General features: G+C 38.5%; 1 protein-coding gene across 6 annotated transcripts in view; it reads left to right on the top strand.

The window, feature by feature from the left end:
• The window catches only part of CCDC91 (coiled-coil domain containing 91), a 280530-nt gene that overhangs the window by 133570 nt on the left and 124739 nt on the right, over window positions 1-22221 (top strand). For all 6 annotated transcript variants that reach the window (XM_036299629.1, XM_036299630.1, XM_036299631.1 and 3 more), the window contains one exon: window positions 10353-10430. In XM_036299629.1, the coding sequence (XP_036155522.1) occupies window positions 10353-10430 (78 nt within the window). The remainder of the gene's footprint in view (window positions 1-10352; window positions 10431-22221) is intronic.

Raw genomic sequence — 22221 nt, 5'->3', positions numbered from 1 at the left:
TACTTCGCATTTTATTATTTTAAAAGTTCATTTTTTTGTAATAGCAATATATATAGTTCAACATTTTAAAAAGTGCAAAAGGATATATAAAGCAAAAAGTATCCTTTGACAATATCTGCTACCCACTGTTCTTTCCTGGTGTCAGCCAATATGAGCAGTTTCTTACATATTCTTCTGAAGATATTTGGGGTACTTACACATGTACAGTGTGTGTATGTGTGTACATATGTGTCTATATATGTGTTCACATATATATACACACATAACTATATATACATATACACACATATACATACACATATATTCATTTTTTCATTTTTTAAAAATAAAGGTTTCATGTGATTTCATTTAAGAACATAGCTTAGATTATTCCATGTCAGTATAGTAAGAGTTTCTTAATAACCAATTAAATTGATGTATTACCATTTATTTAACAAGTTCCCCATGATGAAGAGGTCAGTGGTTTCTGACCTTTTATTTCAGTAATCTTGTACATATATTCTTAAGCATTTAGACACTGTAACTAATATGGAAAGTCTAAGGTTTTATGATATTTTTATTCATTCATTATCAACAATTACTGCAGAGTATAATATCAAAGCTACAAGCAATGTTTTCATTTAAAATTTTTCATTAAAATTATATATTAACATAGTTTAAAGAGTCATATAGTTCTAAATGCTAAATGGCTTGTTATGGAAAACAGTATTCACTCATCCTTTCCCTGCTTCTGCCATTTTTTAGAGCCTTCAAAAGCAACAACTTTCAACTACTTAAATTAATATGTATCCCATATATTTTTAATATATTTTATTGATTTTTTTACAGAGAGGAAGGGAGAGAGATAGAGAGTTAGAAACATCGATGAGAGAGAAACATTGATCAGCTGCCTCCTGCACACTCCCTGCTGGGGATGTGCCCGCAACCAAGGTACATGCCCTTGACCGTAATTGAGCTTAGGACCCTTGAGTCCACAGGCTGACGCTCTATCCACTGAGCCAAACCGGTTAGGGCTATCCCATATTTTTTAATAACATACATAAAATATTACTACTTCTTGATTTTTCAGATTAAAAATTTTTTATACCTCTAGTCACACTTAGAGTCCCTTCATTCTCCTAGTATCTATATATATAAAAGGCTACGTGACCAGCCGACTGGCTGGTAGCTATAACACGCACTGACCACCAGGAGGTAGACGCTCAATATAGGAGCTGCCGAGTGACAGCTTCTTTGCAGAGTGCCCTCTCACACTGTAGGACCCCTCAGGGGATATCGGACTGCCTGTTTTGGCCCGATCCCTGCAGGCCAGGCCGAGTGACCCCACCTGCTGGAGCGACCTCACTCATTCCGCAGACTCCCTTCGAGCCCCAGTGCCACCCCAGGTGTGACCAGCCAGGGAGGGGCTGTGGGAGGTTGGCTCCAGGGTGTGTCCGGCCTGTCTCACCCAGTCCCTCCCCGCCCCACCCTGCCAGCCACCTTCTAATTAATTTTCTTTAAAAGTGCATGAATCCATGCACCAGGCCTCTAGTAGTTACATAATAGATTTCATTAGATCAGCATTCAGTTGTGTACATTATAAAGGTTATATTAAATACCATTGACACCTGAATCATAATATATTGTGAATTATTTTCCCTTCTTGAAAACTTTTTATCTTAAGTGACTGTTGTATTATCTATATCCTTACTAATCATGATTTTTTTCCATGCAGTTTTTTTTTAATTTTTGTTGTGAACTCATATATGTTTAATCTTAATTAATTGAATTATTGGGCCTTAATTGAGAATTCTGTCTCACACTGGTGTTTTGTGCTTTCTTTTTTGGGGACCTAGGAGTATTAACTGTCCTGGCACTATACTGGTATACTTTTAGGATTTCTATTGTGTAGTTGTCTAATCACTAGTCATTTTTATTTGGTGCCACCCCAGGACCAAGTAATATTTGCTTTTCTGATAGAAAAGTCTATGTAATGACCTTTGTTCTGATAATTTTAGAAATGTTTCCCATTTAAAAATTAGGTTTCAGTTCAGTTTCTTTCTTTCTTTCTTTCTTGTTTGGGGGGTGGGATAGTCTACAGTAATTTTTCTTAAGTCCTGCAAGCCAAGCAATACTGTAAACATTAAGCTGTGAGTATGATATAGTTGTATTTTCACTGGAAGCCCTTTTAAATATGCAGTGGTACTGAAGACACAGTCCTCGGGCCTACATTTGACCAATTGTTGGAACTCCAAGCATCCCTTCAGTGTATAATGTTTAGATGTGGAAAATTTCTTGAGCTATTTTTGGTGAATTACTTCCCTATTAATTGGATAATGATAGCACCTATTATCTACCCTCTGTAACACCTATTATTTGGATCCTGGATCCACTGGGTTGTTTGTCTTATTGTATCTATTTTTTATTTCTTTATTCCCCCTCCTATTAAAAATTTCTGTTTGATATTTTTTGCTTTATTTTCCAAAGCTTCTATGGATTGTTTTCATATGTGTTATTGTGTTTTGCATTCTCAAGAGCTTTTATTTGAGTATGTTTATGTTATTATTAATTTTATCTGTAATAATAAAAGCATAATATGTTCATTAGACCAGACAGCCAAACAACCTTCTGGACGTCATTCTGGACTAAGCCGCGGTGGCGGGGGCCAAGGCAGAGGTGGTTAGGGGTGATCAGTCAGGCAGGCAGAGTGGTTAGGGGCTATGAGGCAATCAGGCAGGCCAGTGGTTAGGAGCCAGTCATCCTGGATTGGGGGACCCTCCACCTCCCCATGCACAAATTCATGCACCAGGCCTCTAGTCCTATAATGGACTTATTCCAAGAAGCTTTTTTCTTTTCTACTATTGTATTCTGGCCTTTGTTTTTCATTTAGAGCAGTGGTTCTCAACCTTCCTAATGCTGTGACCCTTTAATACAGTTCCTCATGTTGTGGTGACCCAACCATAAAATTATTTTTGTTGCTGCTTCATAACTGTAATTTTGCTACTGTTATGAATCATAATGTAAATATCTGATATGCAGGATGTATTTTCATTGTCACAAATTGAACATAATTAAAGCATAGTGATTAATCACAAAAACAATATGTAATTATATATGTGTTTTCCGATGGTCTTAGGCGACCCCTGTGAAAGGGTCCTTTGACCCCCAGAGGGGTTGCGACCCACAGGTTGAGAACCGCTGATTTAGAGGCTTTGTTTAAATGCCTGGTTATCCATAGCTATCTCTTTTTTTAGGAGTAGGGCAAAAAAGCTTGATTGGAAGCTCTGCTGGTAAGTGAGGCAAGGTGTAGGGGAGGCTTTACTGTAGGGTTTTCTGATAAGATTGTTGATTGTCAACACTTTCTCATTACCTGTATCTTAAGGCAGGCCTGGCTTCATGGGCACACAATTTGTGTATTTGCACAGGACTCTGTGATTATAAGGCACTGATGCTTGTTTTAATGGTCTGCTGTTGCCATCTTGAAATTGTTAATTTTTGAGCAAGGGTGTCACATTTTTATTTCATACTGAATTTTTAAAAATGTTTTTATTGATTTTAGAGAGAGAGGAAAGAGAAGGAGATATAGTAACGTCAATGAAAGAGAAATCTATTGGCTGCCTCCTGCAACCCCCTACTGGGAATTGAGCCCACAACCCAGGCATTTGCCCTGACTGGGAATCAAATTGTGATCTCCTGGTCAGAGCTCAACCACTGAGTGACTCTGGCCAGGCTCATTCTCCTTTTTGTATAAGGAAAGTAATCTTAGAACAGATGATCTTATTTTGTAATAATTAATTACATATGAAAAGACCATATTTCCAAATAAGATTACCTTTATAGATACCATGGATTAGGATTAGGGATTAGGTACCTGGGATTAGGATTTGAACATATCTTTTTTTTTTTTTGGGGGGGGGGGGTTGCAATTCAACTGACAAGTGACCAAAACTAAAAGGAGATTTTTATTATTAAGCCATTTTTCTTTTTTTGATCAAAGTATTAAATATTTTGAGAAGCTATGTTATTAGAATATCCCTTTCTGTTATCAGAGATAAAATACAATCAAATTTAGGAGAGAGGCTTAAAATGGAAAAAGTCATAAGAAATTATTGGAATTTTTGAGAGGTATACATCTTTATTGATGGAGATAGGTATATTTACTGTATTTATAAGGCATAAGTCTATTGTTTAACATTAGCAGGCTGGAAATTGTTCCTTGATACTCTCAAAGTAGTGAACCTCAAGGTAGGAATGACTTTTTGTAATTATCCTGATACAAATAACTGCAGCCCTTTTTATAATTGCAAACTGTCTGCTCTTCTCTTTTTTTCTTCTTGACCCCCAGTTCTACTTTCTTCCTCCCTCCCTTATTTCTTTACTTTTTCCTCATTTTCTCCTTTGATTACCCCCCCACCCCCCGCCCCCGGCTTGGCTTGAGTTAGTTTTGAGCATCTACCTCTCAAGGCAGTTGGCCTTTGAAGACTTCAACAAAGTTAAAGATACATAGTAATTTCTTTTAAATCTGGCCCAGAGTGAAGTGTCTGCCTTTTCTATTGGAACAAATAATAAGGTGACATTGAAGTAGCAGTTGGAACAGGTCCAATCCAATCAACACATTAGCCAAGATTTTGGTCAGGATTACACAAAAGGCCATATCCTCAGGCTGTGCTGGATTGCCCTTTATTCTGTAACAGGTTGTAGTTGGGAGAGGAGATAATTTGCTAATGGAGAAACGATAATTACAAAAAAATGGCACTGTTGTAAACATATCTTGTGTTGATAGTTACTTAAATCAGTGGTTCTCAACCTTGGCTGCACATTAGAATCACCTGGTAATCTTTTTAAAATCCTGATTTCTGGGCCTCATCCTCCGGAAATTCTGTTTCTTTGTTACTAATGTTGTGGCCCCACCCCATAACAAAGAAACAGAATTTCCGGAGGATGAGGCCCAGAAATCAGGATTTTAAAAAGATTCCCAGGTGATTCTAATGTGCAGCCAAGGTTGAGAACCACTGACTTAAATAGCTGTTTTCATTTTCAGAGTGATGAATTACATGTGACCTGCTTACTTGTTTTTCATTTGTTAACTACTAATTCATATTCATAAGGTTTTAGTTTAGTCAGATGTGATATTGTCATATCTGAGTTTTTTTATAGCAACAAAATCAGTTACTTCTTTGCTGGTGTGAACAAATTACGGAGTTCTCTCCATTCCTTTATGATTTTATCTGTTAGGAAACATCCAGGAGTTTGTTTGGTTATCTTGTTTTTGGTTGAGAAGATTCAGTAAAGCTGATGCTTTTGGAGTCTATGTGCTGATGAAATCCATGCCGTGTATTAAGGCAGCCATTAATGGAATAGGGCCAGAGATCAAAATTAATTCATTGAAAGATCATGGAAATATTAAACTGAAGGAGCAGACTTATGGGTCTCTGTTTTAGTATTTACTATGGCAAAAATGCTTTATTTCCATATGCAATATTACTTTATACCTTTAGACTGATTTTTACATGCTTGTGTCATTTTTTTTTCTCTCATTTTATATTTGCTTAAATATTTGACTTAGTCTGTGAAATTGGCTTGAAGATTTTGAAGGATTCTGTCATGTGCTGTTATTTGTTACCAATTGTACAGAGAGACTGAGAAATCACATAGAACTAGGAGGTAAAGATTAAACATTTATTCAGTGGAAAAGACTTCTTGTTTCATAATTGTCATGACAGTGAAAGGTACTCTCTTTTATAAACCAGCTAGGCTTGTTGCAGCTGTCAAATGTGATGGAGAGGTGGTGTTTTGTTGTTTTGACAAAGTAGGTACATACAGGATAATCTAATTTTTGTGCTTTTTTGACATTTACAATTAGGCCACTTTGGTGCATTTGATTCTTTAGATCTTGGTGGGGGGATTTTATACCATTTCACAGTTAGAACCTTTCAGTGCATTGGTTAGATGTTTTCCTGCTATCTTTATTTTGATTTCTTGCCCTGCAGATTGCCTTTTGGAATATCTGGAGGTGTTTGTGCTGCCTTATCCAATATAGTTGATTAGTTGTTGTGAAAGGGATATAATCTTGTGACTTCAGAGAGAGTGGTGGCGAAGCCTGTATTGGAAAACCTTTCTCAATCAGACAATAGTAACTAATTATGTTCTAATTATGTTCAGTTTAATTATAGATGTGCCTTAGCCAAAGAATTTAGAAAGTGAGAAGTAGCTGCTTTCTAATAGGTGGAATATAATGGTTGATTAATGTTTCGAGTTCCCTCCCTTCTTCCCTCTTTCATTTCTTCTCTCTTTTATATTTTAAGTGCTGTAGTAATTAATTCCAAATACCTAAATTAAATGTTGGCTTTTAACCATTTATGTAGCAGAGGATCCTATTACTATGTATGGATTAATTTATTAGGAGTAATTAGTGTGGGTTCTGTTGTTAGCAATGACCAACAATAATATAATGTAAACTGAGAAATATTTATCAGTTTGTGTCATAAATGGGCTTTAAAATATTTTTGTGTATCATTCTTGATTTAAATATCTGAATTGAGTTTTATCATCAAATGATGCCTACTTTAAAAATTTTGCTAATTTTTTTTTCCTGTGAAGTATCTATATTTTTAATCATATGATTCTTATTTACATATGTATTTAACAAATATTTTTAATGTCAATTATGTTAGGCATATTAGGGTATTAGACCTGGGTGTGTTTAGTAAGTTTGGCAAGGAATTGGTATTGGAGAGGGGGTGGTGGATAATTGGTTGGACTGTGCTTCTGATAATCTTTAAGAAGCACCTTATTTTACATTATTTTTATCAGACCAAACTTTCTGGTTGACAGTAATGAATTGATAAATTATTATTTCAAGTTTTATCTAAGAGTGACCAATTTGTATCTTAATTTCATCAGAAGATATGGCATGACATGTGATTCTATCTATTAATGAATTTTACATAGAAAATGGATCTGCTTTGATGAGTTGGGAGTATACTCAAATAGTTCAGTCTTTGACTGGATATTTCTTAATAAACATTGGGCTATCAGGTTATGTGATTCAGGCTTCTGATGGCCCTATTGAACTCAGTGACCTTGAACAATCTTCTTGACCTCCCTAGGCATGAATTTCTTCATTTATAAAATAAATATGTTGGAATAGCTTACTTTAAAGTCTCTTCTTGTTTAAAAAGTATGTCATTTTATTTAAGGTGAGAACATTTTCTGAATCTTCCCTTTCTAATGATAGTTTGGGTTTGACATTTTAAAAGAAAGCTATCATTGTGGTCAAATTTTGTTTTGACTACTTTGAAGATAGGTTGAAATGTTTGGTTCTATATTCTTGAAATAAAAATTTCAGGCTGTGGATAATTATTTGGTTATTCCTGTGAGGTTTTTTTTGTTTTTGTTTTTTGTTTTTTATGGTGGGGGGTGCAGTAACTGGGCAGTCTGGTGTGTTACAATGTGGTTATATGAGTACTGCCAGTAATTTTGAAGTAAGCAAAGGGGAATTAATTGTTCTAGTTTTAGCATACTATTTCATAGAATAGCATTAGAAACATTGGAAGGGTTTTTTAAAATGTTTTAATCTTACTCCCTCTATTAACAGATTAAAAATGTATAAAATATTTGTTAATTTATATGGATTAATATAAAGTACATTGACCATAATTTCACTTATTGACTCAACAAATGTGTATGTGAACTAGCCTCCTTTTTGAAGACTAGGTTTTAAATACACTTCTAACATTTTTATTATGATGTTAAATAACCGTCTCTTTGATAAAGAATGAAACACCTTTCTCACTTCCCAAATATTTTTGGCCTCACAACTTTTTTATGCGGTTCTTTTTAATTGAGCTGACATTATAAGGCATATAAGGCTGACATATAAGGCACCATTTGAGGTACATATATTTAATGGAAGTAAAATTTCATCTTCCCAAATTGAACTTAATCTCAGAAATTGAAATCTCTCTAGTGTCTGTCTTTTCCTCACTTTTTTAAGTAGCATAGTGTTAGAGATTACCATCATTGTTTTTCCCAATATAACAAGGGAAGATAGGTAATGGACAATTGATAGGTGCTGTGAATAAAAATAAACCATGGCCCTGGCTGGTGTTGCTAGGTGTTTAGAGCATTGGCCTGTACACTGAAGGATCATGGATTTGATTCCAGGTCAAGGGCAGATACCTGAGTTGCAGGTTCAATCCCTGGCCCAGTCAGGCATTCAGGGTGCATGTAGGAGGCAACCACTCAATGTGTCTCATATCGGTGTATATCTCTCTCTCTTTCTCTCTCTCTTGTCTATCTCCCCCTCCCTCCCTCTCTAAAAATCAATGGAAAAATACCCTCAGGTGAGGATTAACAATAAAAATAAAGCATGATTAGTAGATAATGATGAGTGTGTGCTATTTTATGTAGGGTGGGTCAGGGAACTTCTCTCTATTATGATTTTTGAGCAGTATTTAAAGGAAATGAGTGTGATAGCTGGGGCAAAGTGTATATCAAACATAGCAAATAACAAGTTCAATAACATTAGAGCAGGAATGTACTTATAATGATTTGAGGAAAAACAATGACAACAGATGGAGGGACTTAGAAGGAGAGTGGTATAGCTTTGGCCTATAGGAAAGATTATAGAATTTATTTGCACTACCATATGGAAGCTAGTTGGGAATTTTGATCAGATGTATATGTTTCATTATTCGGATATTCATTGAGCACACACATTGTGCCAGGTACTATTTTAGTTGCTATGGATATAGCAGTGAACAATTCCTGCCCTCATAGAGGTTACATCTTACATATTTTATGATTGCCTTAAAGTTTTTAAAGGATTGTTTTGGTGGTTGTTTTTGAGGCAAGGATGTTATTACAGTCCTATTGAGAAATTACTGTGGTGTGGACAAGAAGTAGCAGTGGAGATACTGACAAGTGCTCACATTCTGGATCATGAGATGGGAATGATAGGAGGTTTAAGTAAGTAAAAGAAATGAATCAATTTTGTAAAGGGTTTAGAACAGTACTTAGCACACTTGTAATATTTAAGAGTTTATTAAAGAAATAAAAATGAATATCAAGTTAATAGGATTTTCTGAAGTATTGCAAGTGGATTGTGAGGGAAAATGAGAGAAACTAAAAATGATTTCATGATTTTTTTGGTGTGAGCAATTGGAAGTTTGATAGAGGAAAATAAAAAGTTTGACATTGGACATATTAACTTTGACATTCCTTTCACACATCCATATGAAGGCCTTACTAGGCAGTTATATAAATCTGGGAATCAGCCATGGCAGGGTTGGAGATATAAAATAAGAAGTTATACAAAGATAATATTCAAGGTAATAGAATTAATATTAGGATTAATTAGAGGTTGGACAAGTTAGGAAGAAGTCTTTTCACCAGGGAACTTCTATATTGTGAAGTTGGGGCAATGAAAAGAAGCCAATAGAACAGACTGAGTAGATAGGAGGAGAACCAAGTAAAGAGTCTTTTAAGGAAGGAAGGGGTTGATGTGGCATGATGATGGCAGCAACTGAGGCTGCATTATTTTGGGAATATTCTCAGAATCTCATATAATATTAGACCAAGATAGTTAAAGAAATAATCCATAAACATCTTCAACAAAAAGATAGTTTACAGTTTACATGAATTCTAGAACACAAACTGATAGAACTGAATTGTTGATAGCAACAATACTATAGAAAGAAAGAAAAAGCATGGCAAAAGGGAAACTGAAAAAATATCAAATAATGGAGGAAGGATTTGAGAGGAAGGAATAATTACAAAAAAAAACAAGGAAAACTGATCCAGTATGTAGATAAATGTTGTCCCTGAAAAAGAAAATCAAAGATTTGAAGTATCAAAAATAAAATTCAGTAAACTTACAATAAATGGCTAGGACCCTTATAATTTAGAAGTGCATGTGAGTACCTGGGAAAATAGACCCAGACAGTCAATTATGAGACATATTCTATTGGCTTTAAAGAACATCTCAGAAATCTAGAAATTCAATGACTTTGCTTTTTCATTTGCCCAGGACAGTCAGTAATATTTATGTCCATTATTCCAGTGTAATTAACCCCTTTTACTCTCAAAGGTGACATAATGAGGAACATAAATTATATAATCAACTTAATTATAAGGTAGAGAAAATTAGATCCATGTCAGACTTTCAAAAACATACCAAAAAATAATATAATTATGATACTCAAGGAAAGAAAATCTGAATGCTTTTAAACAAAACTTAAAAAAAAAAAAAAGCTTTTCACCTACAACATTGTGTTTTCAGAAACCACTCAATTATTCATGGATGCAAAAGTCAATGGTTTTATTATTTGTAAACAAAAGAACATTTCATGGTTTACTTTTTTTTTTTTCAGGAAAAACATAAACAAGAATTGGAAGACATGAGGAAAGCTGGTCATGAAGCCCTCAGCATTATTGTGGATGAATATAAGGTAGAGGATTGAGAGTCTATTTTCTTTATTCTTTTCTTTTCCAAATTATTATTATTTTTTTGTTAATCCTCACCGGAGGATATTTTTCTATTGATTTTTAGAGAGAGTGGAAGGGAGACGGAGGGTAGGAAGGTGGAGAAAGGGGAAAAAAGGAGGAGAGAGAGAGACACAGACATAGACACAGACACAGACACAGACACAGGCACAGGCACAGGCACAGGCACAGGCGCAGGCACAGGCACAGGCACAGACACAGAGAGAGAGACATAGATTATTTGCCTCCCTCTAGGCCTGGACCAGGTATGTGTCCTTGACTGGGAATCAGACCCACAACACTTCGGTTCATGGGCCTGCACTCTAACCATCAAGAAACACTGGCCAGTACTCTTTATTCTTTTAAACTTTGACAAATTTTAGTAAAAAAAAAAATTATAACAGACATATTCTACACAGATTATAGAATTCTAGTGTAGTCTTATTTTGTATAGAATTATTTTCAAGTGATCAATGAATTGTCCATTGAAAGCATACTTGGTAATACAGATGTTGTTCTGCATTTGAGAAGTTGCAGAATATTTGAGAATATAGGATTGGCAGAGGGAGGTTCAAAAATAATACTATAGAATTAAATACTGGAATACATTATGGTTCCACTTCTTATAGAAAAAGAAGGTATAATATAGCCGAAACCGGTTTGGCTCAGTGGATAGAGCGTCGGCCTGCGGACTGAAAGGTCCCAGGTTTGATTCCGGTCAAGGGCATGTACCTGGGTTGCGGGCATATCCCCAGTAGGAGATGTGCAGGAGGCAGCTGATCGATGTTTCTAACTCTCTATCCCTCTCCCTTCCTCTCTGTAAAAAATCAATAAAATATATTTTAAAAAAAGAATGAAAAAGAAGGTATAATATAAGCCTGAAAAATAGTGTTACATATTTTTCTTTTCTTAAATAAATAGATTTCAATATATTTAAGTAATGACAGAAATTATGATAAATGTCAACATCAGTGATATACACAGTATAATTCTTTTGCTTTTATGCCTGTATAAGCTTAATCATTTGAAGCAAATAATATTTAATGACAAAAATATTTTTTCCCCTAAAGCAAATGAGGAATACATTCTTGTTGAAATCACATTTAAATAATTCTCCCAGATATAATCACTATTAGTTGTTTGATGTGCATACTTCTAGAGGGGCGATTTCTCCCCCCCCCCTCGATATCTATCCTATATAATAAAAGGGTAATATGCAAATTGACCCTAACAGCAGAATGACTGGGAATGACTGCTCCATATGACACACACTGACAACCAGGAGGCAGACGCTCAATGCAGGAGCTGTCCCCTGGTGGTCAGTGTGCTCCCACAGGGAGAGCTCTGCTCAGCCACAAGCCAGGCTGATGGCTGCCAGCACAGCAGTGGTGGTGGGAGCCTCTCCCGCCTCCTCAGCAGCACTAAGGATGTCCGACTGCTGCTTAAGTCTGCTCCCTGCTGGTAAGTGGACATCCCCCGAGGGCTGCCGGGCTACCAGAGGGATGTCTGACTGCCAGCTTAGGCCCAATCCCCCCAGGGAGCGGGCCTAAGCCAGCAGGTGGACATCCTCTGAGGGGTCCCAGACTGCAAGAGGGCATAGACCGGGCTGAGGGACCCCACCAGGTACACAAATTTTTGTGCACCGGGCCTCTAGTATATATATATAAAGAGCCAGGGTCCATAATGTCCAAAATGACCTAAGGCTCAACCAAACACCAGAAGTCAGGCCCAGCACTGACTGCCATGCTGCGGGAGCCTCAGTGACCCAGCACTGACTGCCAAGGGGGCTGCAGTCAGGCCCAGACAGAGGCTGGGAGAGAAAAGCAGGGTCTGATCGCAGCCCCCGTAGCAGTCAGTGCTGGGTCGGCATGGTGGAAGTCAGTCCTGCATTCAATGAACATACGGTCAATTAACATTAAGTGAACATAGGGTCAATTAATATCTCTTTTTGAGGACTTGAGAATATAAAGTACTGTGTAGAGAAATTACTTATATTATTTCACATGAAACTCTTTTCAGCTAAGATATTTTCCTTTATTTAAAATGTATCTTTATTATTGAAAGTATTACAGATGTCCCTTTGTTTTAGTTTTTTTCCCCCCCATTGATCTCCTCCACCCTGCACCCACCCCTTCCAGGCCTTTGCCAGACTATTGTCTGTGGCCATAGGCTATTCCTATCTAATACATAAAAAACTAGAAAGATTTAGAGAAAATAAAATAAAAGATATGCCAGGTAAATATTGAACAGAAGAGCTGAAGTTGCTGCATGAATACTGGATACAAGCTTGAAGCCAAACACAACTCATGAGATAAAGTTAGCCATTGAAACATAACAAAAGGTTCCTTTCACTAAAGAGATAAGATGGTTCCCAATACTTATACACACAATAGGACAGTGTGAGGGTTCAGAATGAGCCTCACCAAGATGTGTCTCACTGGTATGCAGATTTTTGAGTTAAGGACAATTTTAGCTTCAGGCTCAAGTGAAAATTCTGCCCTTCCCTTTAACTACCTAAAAAAAATTGAATTAGAGGCCTTGCCCATAATAATACATTATCCTATATAATAAAAGGATAATATGCAAATCGACTGAACAGCAGAACGACCGACCGCTATAACACACACTGACCACTAGGGGGCAGATGCTCAATGCAGGAGCTGTCCCCTGATGGTCAGTGTGCTCCCACAGGGGGAGTGCCGCTCAGCCAGAAGCCATGCTCATGGCTGGCCAGCACAGCAGCTGTGGTGGGAGCCTCTCCCGCCTCCGCAGCAGCGCTAAGGATGTCTGACTGATGGCTCCCAGACTACGAGAGGGTGCAGTCCGGGCTGAGGGACCACCCCCCTCTTGAGTGCACGAATTTTGTGTACTGGGCCTCTAGTACTATATAATAAAGAGCTAACAAGCAAATGGTCGTTGCACCCTCATGCCAGGGCCGGGGGACCTGACGCCGTCCAGGGGACCTGAGGCCACGCCCCCTGCCTGGCGCTAGGCCGGGAAACCTGAGGCTGCATCCACTGCCTGGCAGGGCTTGACGGGGGACCTGAGGCTGCACCCCCCAACCTGTGGAGCTTGATTGGGGACCTGAAGCTGCACCCCATGACCTGGTGTTGTGGCTGGGGAACCTGAGGCCGGGCCGGGGGACCTGAGGCCAAGCCCCCCTGCACCAGTGCCTGGACCAGGGGGGCTAAGGTTGTGCCTCCCGCCATATGGGGCTTGATGGGGGTGGGACCAGCTGGGTCTGGGTCTTGCACGATTTCAAGGCGCATGCGGGTTCGCGGGGACTTGACTCTGGGCCCGGCATGCCCCAAACTCTGACAGGAGGGAGATTTTTATATACATTTTATTAATTTTCTTTCATCTCTGACACTTCTATTATACAGAAAGGGGAAATAGCAATATTAAAATATTTCTTCTAATTAATTGCCTCTTAATGTGCACAAATTGCGTGCATTGGGCCACTAGTGTGTGTATGTGTGTGTGTGTGTGTGTGTGTGTGTATATATTTTTATTTATATATATATATATATATATATATATATATATATCCATCTAATAAAAGAGAAACATGGTAATTGGCATACGACCGCTACCCTTCCCATTGGCTAATCAGCAAGATATGCAAATTAACTGCAAGCCAAGATGGCGGCCGGCAGCCAGGCAGCTTAAAACTAACATGAGGCTTGCTTGCTTCAGTGACAGAGGACTCCAACGTTCCCCGCCCGCCTTGCTGGCCTCTGAGCCTGCAGTTTCAAACATTGTAACAAATATAGACGCTAAACAAAACCCCAGAAACCAGCTTTCAGCGAGCTGGGATCTCAGAGCTGGAGTTGATACAGAGTTTAGATTATAGAACCGAAACAAACCAGATACCTGCTTTCAGGAGCAGAGGCCTAAGAGCTGGAGCCTCAGAGCTAAAGCTGGCCAGAATAAAAAAAAAGAAAAGAAAAAAAGAAGCAGTTGGGAGCTTCAGTCCCACCTGAAAACAGCCCTCAGCCCCTCACCCAGACTGGCCAGGCACCCCAGTGGGGACCCCCACCCTGAAGGGTGTGTGACCAGCTGCAAACAGCCATCATCCCCTCATCCAGGCTAGCCAGGCACCCCAGTGGGGACCCCCACCCTGATCCAGGACACCCTTCAGGGCAAACCAGCCAGCCCCCATCCATGCACCAGGCCTCTATTCTATATAGTAAAAGGGTAATATGCCTCCCAGCACTGGGATCAGCGGAGCTAAGAGGCTTCCCGGCACCGGGATCAGTGTGACAGGGGGCAGCGCCCAAACCCCCTGTTCGCCCTGCGGCTCTGTGTGTGACACGGGGCGGGGCCACAACCTCCTTATTGGCCCAGCTCTGTTCGTGACAGGTGAAGGCGCCCCAACCCCCTGATAAGCCCTGCTCTGTGCCTGATAGGGGGGAGTTCCCCAACCCCCTGATCACCCTGCGGCTCTGTGTGTGACAGTTTATGGTGCCCCAACCCCCTCACCCCACGGGCCCTGCTCTGTGTGTGATGAGGTAGAGCCATAACCTCCCCATCGACCCTGCCCTGAGTGTGACAGTGGCGGCGCCCCAACCCCCTGATCGGCTCTGCTCTGTGGGTGATAGAGGGCGGTGCCCCAACCCCCTGATCTGCCCTGCTCTGTGTGTGATGGGGTGGTGCGCCAACTCCCCTATCGGCCCTACTCTGTGAGTGACTGGGGGGAGCTCCCCAACCCCCTGATAGGCCCTGCTCTGTGCGTGACAGGGGGCAGCGCCCCAAACCCCTGATTGGCCCTGCTCTGTGCGTGACAAGAGGTGGCACCACAACCTCCCCATCGTCTCTGCCTTGAGTGTGACAGGGGGTGGTGCCCCAACCCCCCAATCGGCCCTATCCTGAGCGTGACTGAGGGTGGCATCGCAACCTCCCAATCCGCCCTGCTCTGTGCATGACAGGGGGCGGCGCCCCAACTCCCCAATTGGCCCTGCTCTGAGCCCGACCAGGGGATGCACCTAGGGATTGGGCCTGCCTTCTGCCACCTGGGAGCAAGCCTAAGCCAGCAGGTCATTATCTCCCAAGGGGTCCCAGACTGCGAGAGGGCACAGGCCGGGCTGAGGGACCCCCCCCTCCCCCCCGAGTGCACAAATTTTTGTGCACCGGGCCTCTAGTGTGTGTGTGTGTGTATATATATATATATATTATAAAAGGCTAATAAGTAAAGTGTCCCCTCAACTGGGAGTTCGACCAGAAGTTTGACCGGGAGTTTGACCAGGGTGCAGGGCCGTCTGGCCAACCACCCACAGCCCCTCCCCCTGGCCAGTCTGGCTTGATTGGCCCCGATCGGAGCGAGCCGGCTGGACCCCACCCATGCATGAATTCGTGCACCAGGCCTCTAGTATGTATATATATACACACACAAACACACACACACACACACACACACATATTATGCTATGTAATTTTGATTTGATTTTATGAAAATATTTTTCTTCTCAGTCTTTTTTTGGAGATTTTTTGTTATTTACTCAGTATAACTTAGAGATATTTTTCATATTAGTTTATATATACTTAGTTTATTTTTTTCACTGTTCTATAGTATTCCACAGTACATAGATATAATTGGTTTAACTATACCTGTATAGATAGGAATTTAGGTTTGGTTTACACTAAATGTTTTCTAAAAATCCTTTGACTATATATGGAATATAGAAATATTTTGTTGGTTAACTTTATCCATAGACTTGATAGAAGTTAATGTCATTTTAGTTGGTTGGTAATTTAACGTGTAAAAGATTCCTATAACAAGTCATTTGGGTAAAAGTAGAAAAAGAAGATCTAAAATCACTTTAAGTGGAAAGCTTTCCTCTCCAGAAAGGAGTCTGATAGATAGGTCTTGGGACATGAATGAGCATGTTTTTCAACTATGCCCAATATAGAAACTGGTGCCTCTGTTGAGAAGGTCGTTAAAAAATGTCTGGTTTTTACAGCGGTGATTATTGGCTTTTTTTGTGATGTTGTGACTTTTTGGTTCTGCTAATATAAGCCAGCTTTAGTTATTGATTTGGGGAAAAGTATAGGATCTATTTTTTAAGCCATTTTTCTCACTAAGGCTAATGGGAATTATTAAATACTGGAATTTACATAATTCTCCTGGAGTATCAAGTGATATATTCTTGGTTGAATTTATATTTTGTCTTTTATTTATGAATTTTAAATTGAATGTTTTGAAAGTATTTACATTGTACTTATATGTATGTTTCTGAACAGCTCAATAATTAATACATATATTAAATCTTTTTTTGGTTCTAGCTTCATATATTTCCTTTGTTGAAAACATTTTTATTGTGTATTACTTTCAGTACTCCCAGTTAATGAGCTTAAAATCATATGTTAAAACTTTGTAAATATATTTTGCAAATTGTATTTTAAAGAAATTTTGTTGTGAGTTACTCATTTTATCTCTTCTTTGTCTAGTATCATTATTTGTCACTCATTTAAATATAGAGGATTTAAAAGTATCAGGCATTAAGTATTATGATTTGCTGAAAAAGATTACGAATTAAACCAGATAGCCTCCAGAGTTATATTTTATTTGTCATATTATGCTTGCCGTCAGTTAACATGCAAAATAGATGAATTCTTTTATAGCAAGCAACTTTGGTGTAAATACATTTTATATAGCTTTACATATTGATTTAGTGATAAGCTTTACATTTGGTACAGTCTATCTATCTATATATAAAAAGCTATGCGACCGTCAGACCGGCCTGTAGGTATGACGTGCACTGACCACCAAGGGGCAGATGCTCACTGCAGGAGCTGCCGAACTTCAGTGACTTGGCAGCGGTGGTTCTCAGGTGACGCACCCCGGAACCAGAGAGGAGGGAGCTTGATTCCATCTTTGGCCATGGGTTATGTTGTTGCTGGAGCACTGTCGGCCTCAAATCTGGTTTATTGCACAGTTGGGTTTGCGTTCCACACCCTGTACAATGGCAACATTGCAGAGTACCCTTTCGCACTCCAGGACCCCTCAGGGGATGTTGAGAGCCAGTTTTGGCCAGATCCCCGCAGACCAGGCTGAGGGACCCCACCTGCCAGAGGTGAGGCCAGCCAGGTAGGGACTGTGGTAGGCTGGCTCCAGAGCATGTCCAGCCCGTCTTGCACAGTCCCACCCTGCTGGCCACCTTCTAATTAATTTCCTTTCAATGTGCACGAATCCGTGCACTAGGGCACTAATTATATTATAATACTCTAAGGAGGAATAACATCTAATATGTTAATCGTCACATAAAATTTTATAATCCTGGTGATCTAAAAACACACTGATCATCAACTTCATAGTAGTATGGAGAAAAAAATAATGTAATTCAAATAAGAAAAATAGGTAATGTTTTTCTGGTAGATTATATGTCTGTAATTTAAGTGTGGATTTGTGTCCCATTATAAAATAAGAAAAATAGGGATGTTTTTTTCAATTCTAAATTCAAGCATGAGAAGTTCATGTGGAAATTATTTTATTATACTTCTCTCTCTTTAAGACAGCAATTTACTTTTCTTATTATCTTTTGAAGTTTTATTTTGTTAAAATATATAAGCATTTTTATGAATGATTCATTAATCATTAGGTAACTCAAAAAAAACCCCAAAATATACCTTCTATGAGAACATCAGGAGTGTGTATATTCTCTTTGCATGTCATTCCTTAGTTCAAGAATTGGCATTGTTTTTATGCCAGGGACTATTGTAGATAAAACACTGAACAAAGTAGACAAGTCCTTGGTCCAGTGGAATATATATTCAATATACACACAGGCTTGATCCCCAGTGTAGGGCGTGCAGTACACAGCCAATCAATGATTCTTTCATCATTGATGTTTCTATCTCTCTCTCCCTCTCCCTTCTTCTCTGAAATCAATAAAAATATATTTTTTTAAAAATCTGAAACCTAACCCATATTTGAACAACTTTAAATGCCAAATTTTTTTGTCCTATCATTATTTATTATCTTTTTCTACATTTAATAATGATATACAATAACTTATAAATCCTATTCTGTGAAGGACTTCTGTTAGTAGAGATGATTGATTATTTTGAAGTCAGACAGACCTGGATCAAGTACTTGCTAACAGTGTGACCTTGGGCAGTTTCTTATATATGAATTTCAGTTTCCTTATATGTAAATTAGAGAATAAACCATATAACCTATTTATAGGAGTGTTGCGAGGATCCATGTAATGAATATTGCATGGTTAATAATAATGCCATTAATAAGTATTAGCTATAGTAGTTATCGTTTTTTATACTTAACATACCAATTTTCTAGCATCCCGGTTTCAATGCCTTGTCAATATATTATAGCTGATTTATAATTAGTTTACTACATTCATACAGTGTGGATTCTTGTTTCGATATTTGGAAATATTCACTGAAGTGAAAGAGATTGTGGCCCCCAGCCCTGAACTCCCCTTAAAAAGACAGTATTCTTTTGTTCTTTTAGAAAATAAATAGCTTGCTCCACATTGATGAAAAGGACATGTGAAATTCTGTTAAAGTACAGACGAAAACAAAGCTAAAACTAACCTAATGTGCTATGTATGCCAACTTTGCCCATAATGTTTACTTAATTTTGTTTATTTATTTTTTCTCTTTTATGTCATGATTTTAAAAAATCTTTTATCCTGATAATTAACAACAGTAAAGTAAATGTAGATCTTGGAAAGCTTTCCATAGGAGCATGCCACATCTAAGATTGTTTATTACGAGTAACATAAGAATTCTCCTTTACTTGTTTAATTGGGCATTTTTTCTTGCAAGTGTCATTGTCCAGTATATACACTGGATCAGACTTCACTGTTCTTTATGCCTGTAGTTTTCACTATTGAAGATTACAATCCATGATGTGAATATTTTTTTAAGGACTGTAACTAGTCGTATTAGTGTGATACTTGTTTGTTTAATATTCCCTCAACAGTTGTCATAGATAAGCATATTTTAACCCCTTGCTTCTCACTCATCTTTTGCAGTGTATAAGAAATTACTTGTGTTGTCTTTAAAGATGCATATGATAAGGCAGGTATCTTCTTTGAAAATTCTAAATCAGTTGATATAGGAGTGATCTAGCTGGTTGTATTTTCTTTAAAATTCTAGAAGTCATTCTGTTACTCCTAAGGGGTTGTTAACCATTACTGTAATTTCCTTTCATATTTATTTGTCTATGAATATATTCTGCCTATATTTCCTTGTCATATTTTCCCAGTTGTATCACCTAATATCAAACATGTCAAAGTTGTGTGTGTGTGCATGTGACTGGATGCATGCACACGCATACATGTAAGTTTCTCATTGAAATCACTGGGAAATTTTTCCAGACAAGAAAAGTGAGAGATACTCTAACAGAACTTAATTGACTGAGACATTTATCCGGCATTAAGATTTTTTAAAAATATATTTTTATTGATTTCAGAGAGAGGAAGGGAGAGGGAAAGAGAGAGAAAAACATCGATGATGAGAGAGCTGCCTCATGCATTCCCCACACTGGGGATTGAGCCCAAAATCCAGGCATATGCCTTGACCAGGAATTGAAAGATGACTTCCCAGTTCATAAGTCGACGCTCAACCACTGAGCAATGCTGGCCGGGCTGCATTATGATTTTTTATAAAATCTTTATTGTTGGAAATATTACAGATGTCCCCTTTTATTCCCCGTTGACCCCTTCTAGCCCACACCCACCCCCCAGCTCCAGACCTTCAACACACTACTGTCTGTGTCCATAGGTTAGGCATATATGCATAAAAGTTCTTTGGTTAATCTCTTCTCACCTACCCAATCACTCTCCACCTAAGATTTTTAAATACGACTTACTCCTTTCTTTAATATGGGATAAGTGATCCCAGTAAGAAAAAGTTAATTATAATGGTGAATTGGTATAATGGCACAGAGGGATAATTAAAGAAAGTCATACATGGAAAAAAATATAGGCATATTTGCTAAGATAGGTGTAATATATTGCTTCTTGTTTTTCTTTTTAGAATTATGTCTATACACATCAGTTAGATTAATTCATAGTTTGGCAAATGTAGGTTTACAGTTGTGAGTACATGAAATACTCAGTTTATTCTTGTATTATTATTTATTTATTATCATACTAGAGGCCCAGTGCATGGATTCGTGCACTAGTGGGGTCCCTCGGCGTAGCCTGCGGGGATCGGGCCGAAACCGGCAGTCCAATACTGCCTGATGCTCCTGCCTGCCACTCCTGCTCATCCCGGCCCCGCTGTACCTGCCACCACCACTACTTGGCAGGCTTGCTACCACTCCGCTGCGGTCTCTGGGCTGCGGCAGCCAGTGTGAGCCCTGTGTCTGGCGCCCGTCGGTTAGCTGAGCAGCGCTCCTGCTATGGGAACATACTGACCACCAGGGGGCAGCTCCTGCATTGAGCGCTTGCCCCCTGGTGGTCAGTGTGCATCATAGCGACCAGTTGACCGGTCGTTCGGTCGCTTAGGCTTTTATATATATAGATTACAACTTCAAAACTACTTTTTCCCACCCCTGCACATTGTATGTGTTTGAGGTAAAGCCATTTTAGATGCTGACACTTCCTTAAAATGACTTTTTTTTTAATCCTCATAATTTTGGGGTAGAATTTTCCAAAGGAAGTATTAGTTGACACTGTGTTAAAGTTCAAAGCTGAAACTTTTGCTAATGTGCTGTAACAGTGTGTTGAAAGTACTCAAGAAATTAAGCTCAACATGTTGTTTTTATTTTCTTACTTTGAGCCTACTTAATTAAAAAATCTAATTTGACACAAATAAGGTTTGAACATATTTTTTGGTTAACATTTTTGTTCTACTATATACAGACTCTTTTTCCAAGGCAATGACAACAAACTCCTCCCTCTTTCTTCCTTCCTTCCTTCTGTCCTTCCTTTTTTTTTTTTTTTTTTTAATGCAGTGTTTGCTTAAGGTAGATCAGTTAGATAATGAAAGAGCTTTCCCTTTTGAAACTCTTTCTATATAAAGTTTTTAATTTCATCCTGAAGTTACACTTGCAAGATATTTTCTTTGTTCTGGCTCAACTTGTTTAGTTTTAAAATTGAATTAGACTTTTTTTAAATTAAGTTTATTGGGGTACATTGGTTAATGAGTAGGTTGGCTTCAAGCATATATTTCTATGATGATGCTTTGTCTATTGCATTGTGTGCCCACCACTCAAAGTCAGATTGCTTTCCATTCACATATATTAGGCTCCCTTTACAATCCCCCACCCCTCTGTCCTCTGATAATCAACATACTGTTGTCTATGAACTTCAGTTTTATATCCCACATATGAGTGAGACTATATGGTTCTTAGCTTTTTCAGATTGACTTATTTCACTTAGCATAATATTCTTAAGGTCCATCCATGTTGTCACTAATGTCAGTATTTCATTTCTTATTGCTTTGTATTATTCCTTTACATATATAGGGTTGTCCCCAAAACATGTACAAACACTTTTATTTTTATTTTTTATTTTTTAAAAAATATATTTTATTGATTTTTTTACAGAGAGGAAGGGAGAGGGATAGAGAGTTAGAAACATCCATGAGAGAGAAACGTCGATCAGCTGCCTCCTGCACACCCCCTACTGGGGATGTGCCCTCAACCAAGGTACATGCCCTTGACCGGAATCGAACCCAGGATCTCTCAGTCCATAGGCCAATGCTCCATCCACTGAGCCAAACCGTCTAGGGCTGTATAAACACTTTTAGCAACTGACAACTCAATTGGTGTTTCTTTCTTTTCAG

Source organism: Myotis myotis, unplaced genomic scaffold (assembly GCF_014108235.1).
Source record: "Myotis myotis isolate mMyoMyo1 unplaced genomic scaffold, mMyoMyo1.p scaffold_m19_p_3, whole genome shotgun sequence".
In the NCBI taxonomy this organism is placed as follows: domain Eukaryota; kingdom Metazoa; phylum Chordata; class Mammalia; order Chiroptera; family Vespertilionidae; genus Myotis; species Myotis myotis.
This window is presented reverse-complemented; position numbering and strand designations above follow the sequence as displayed.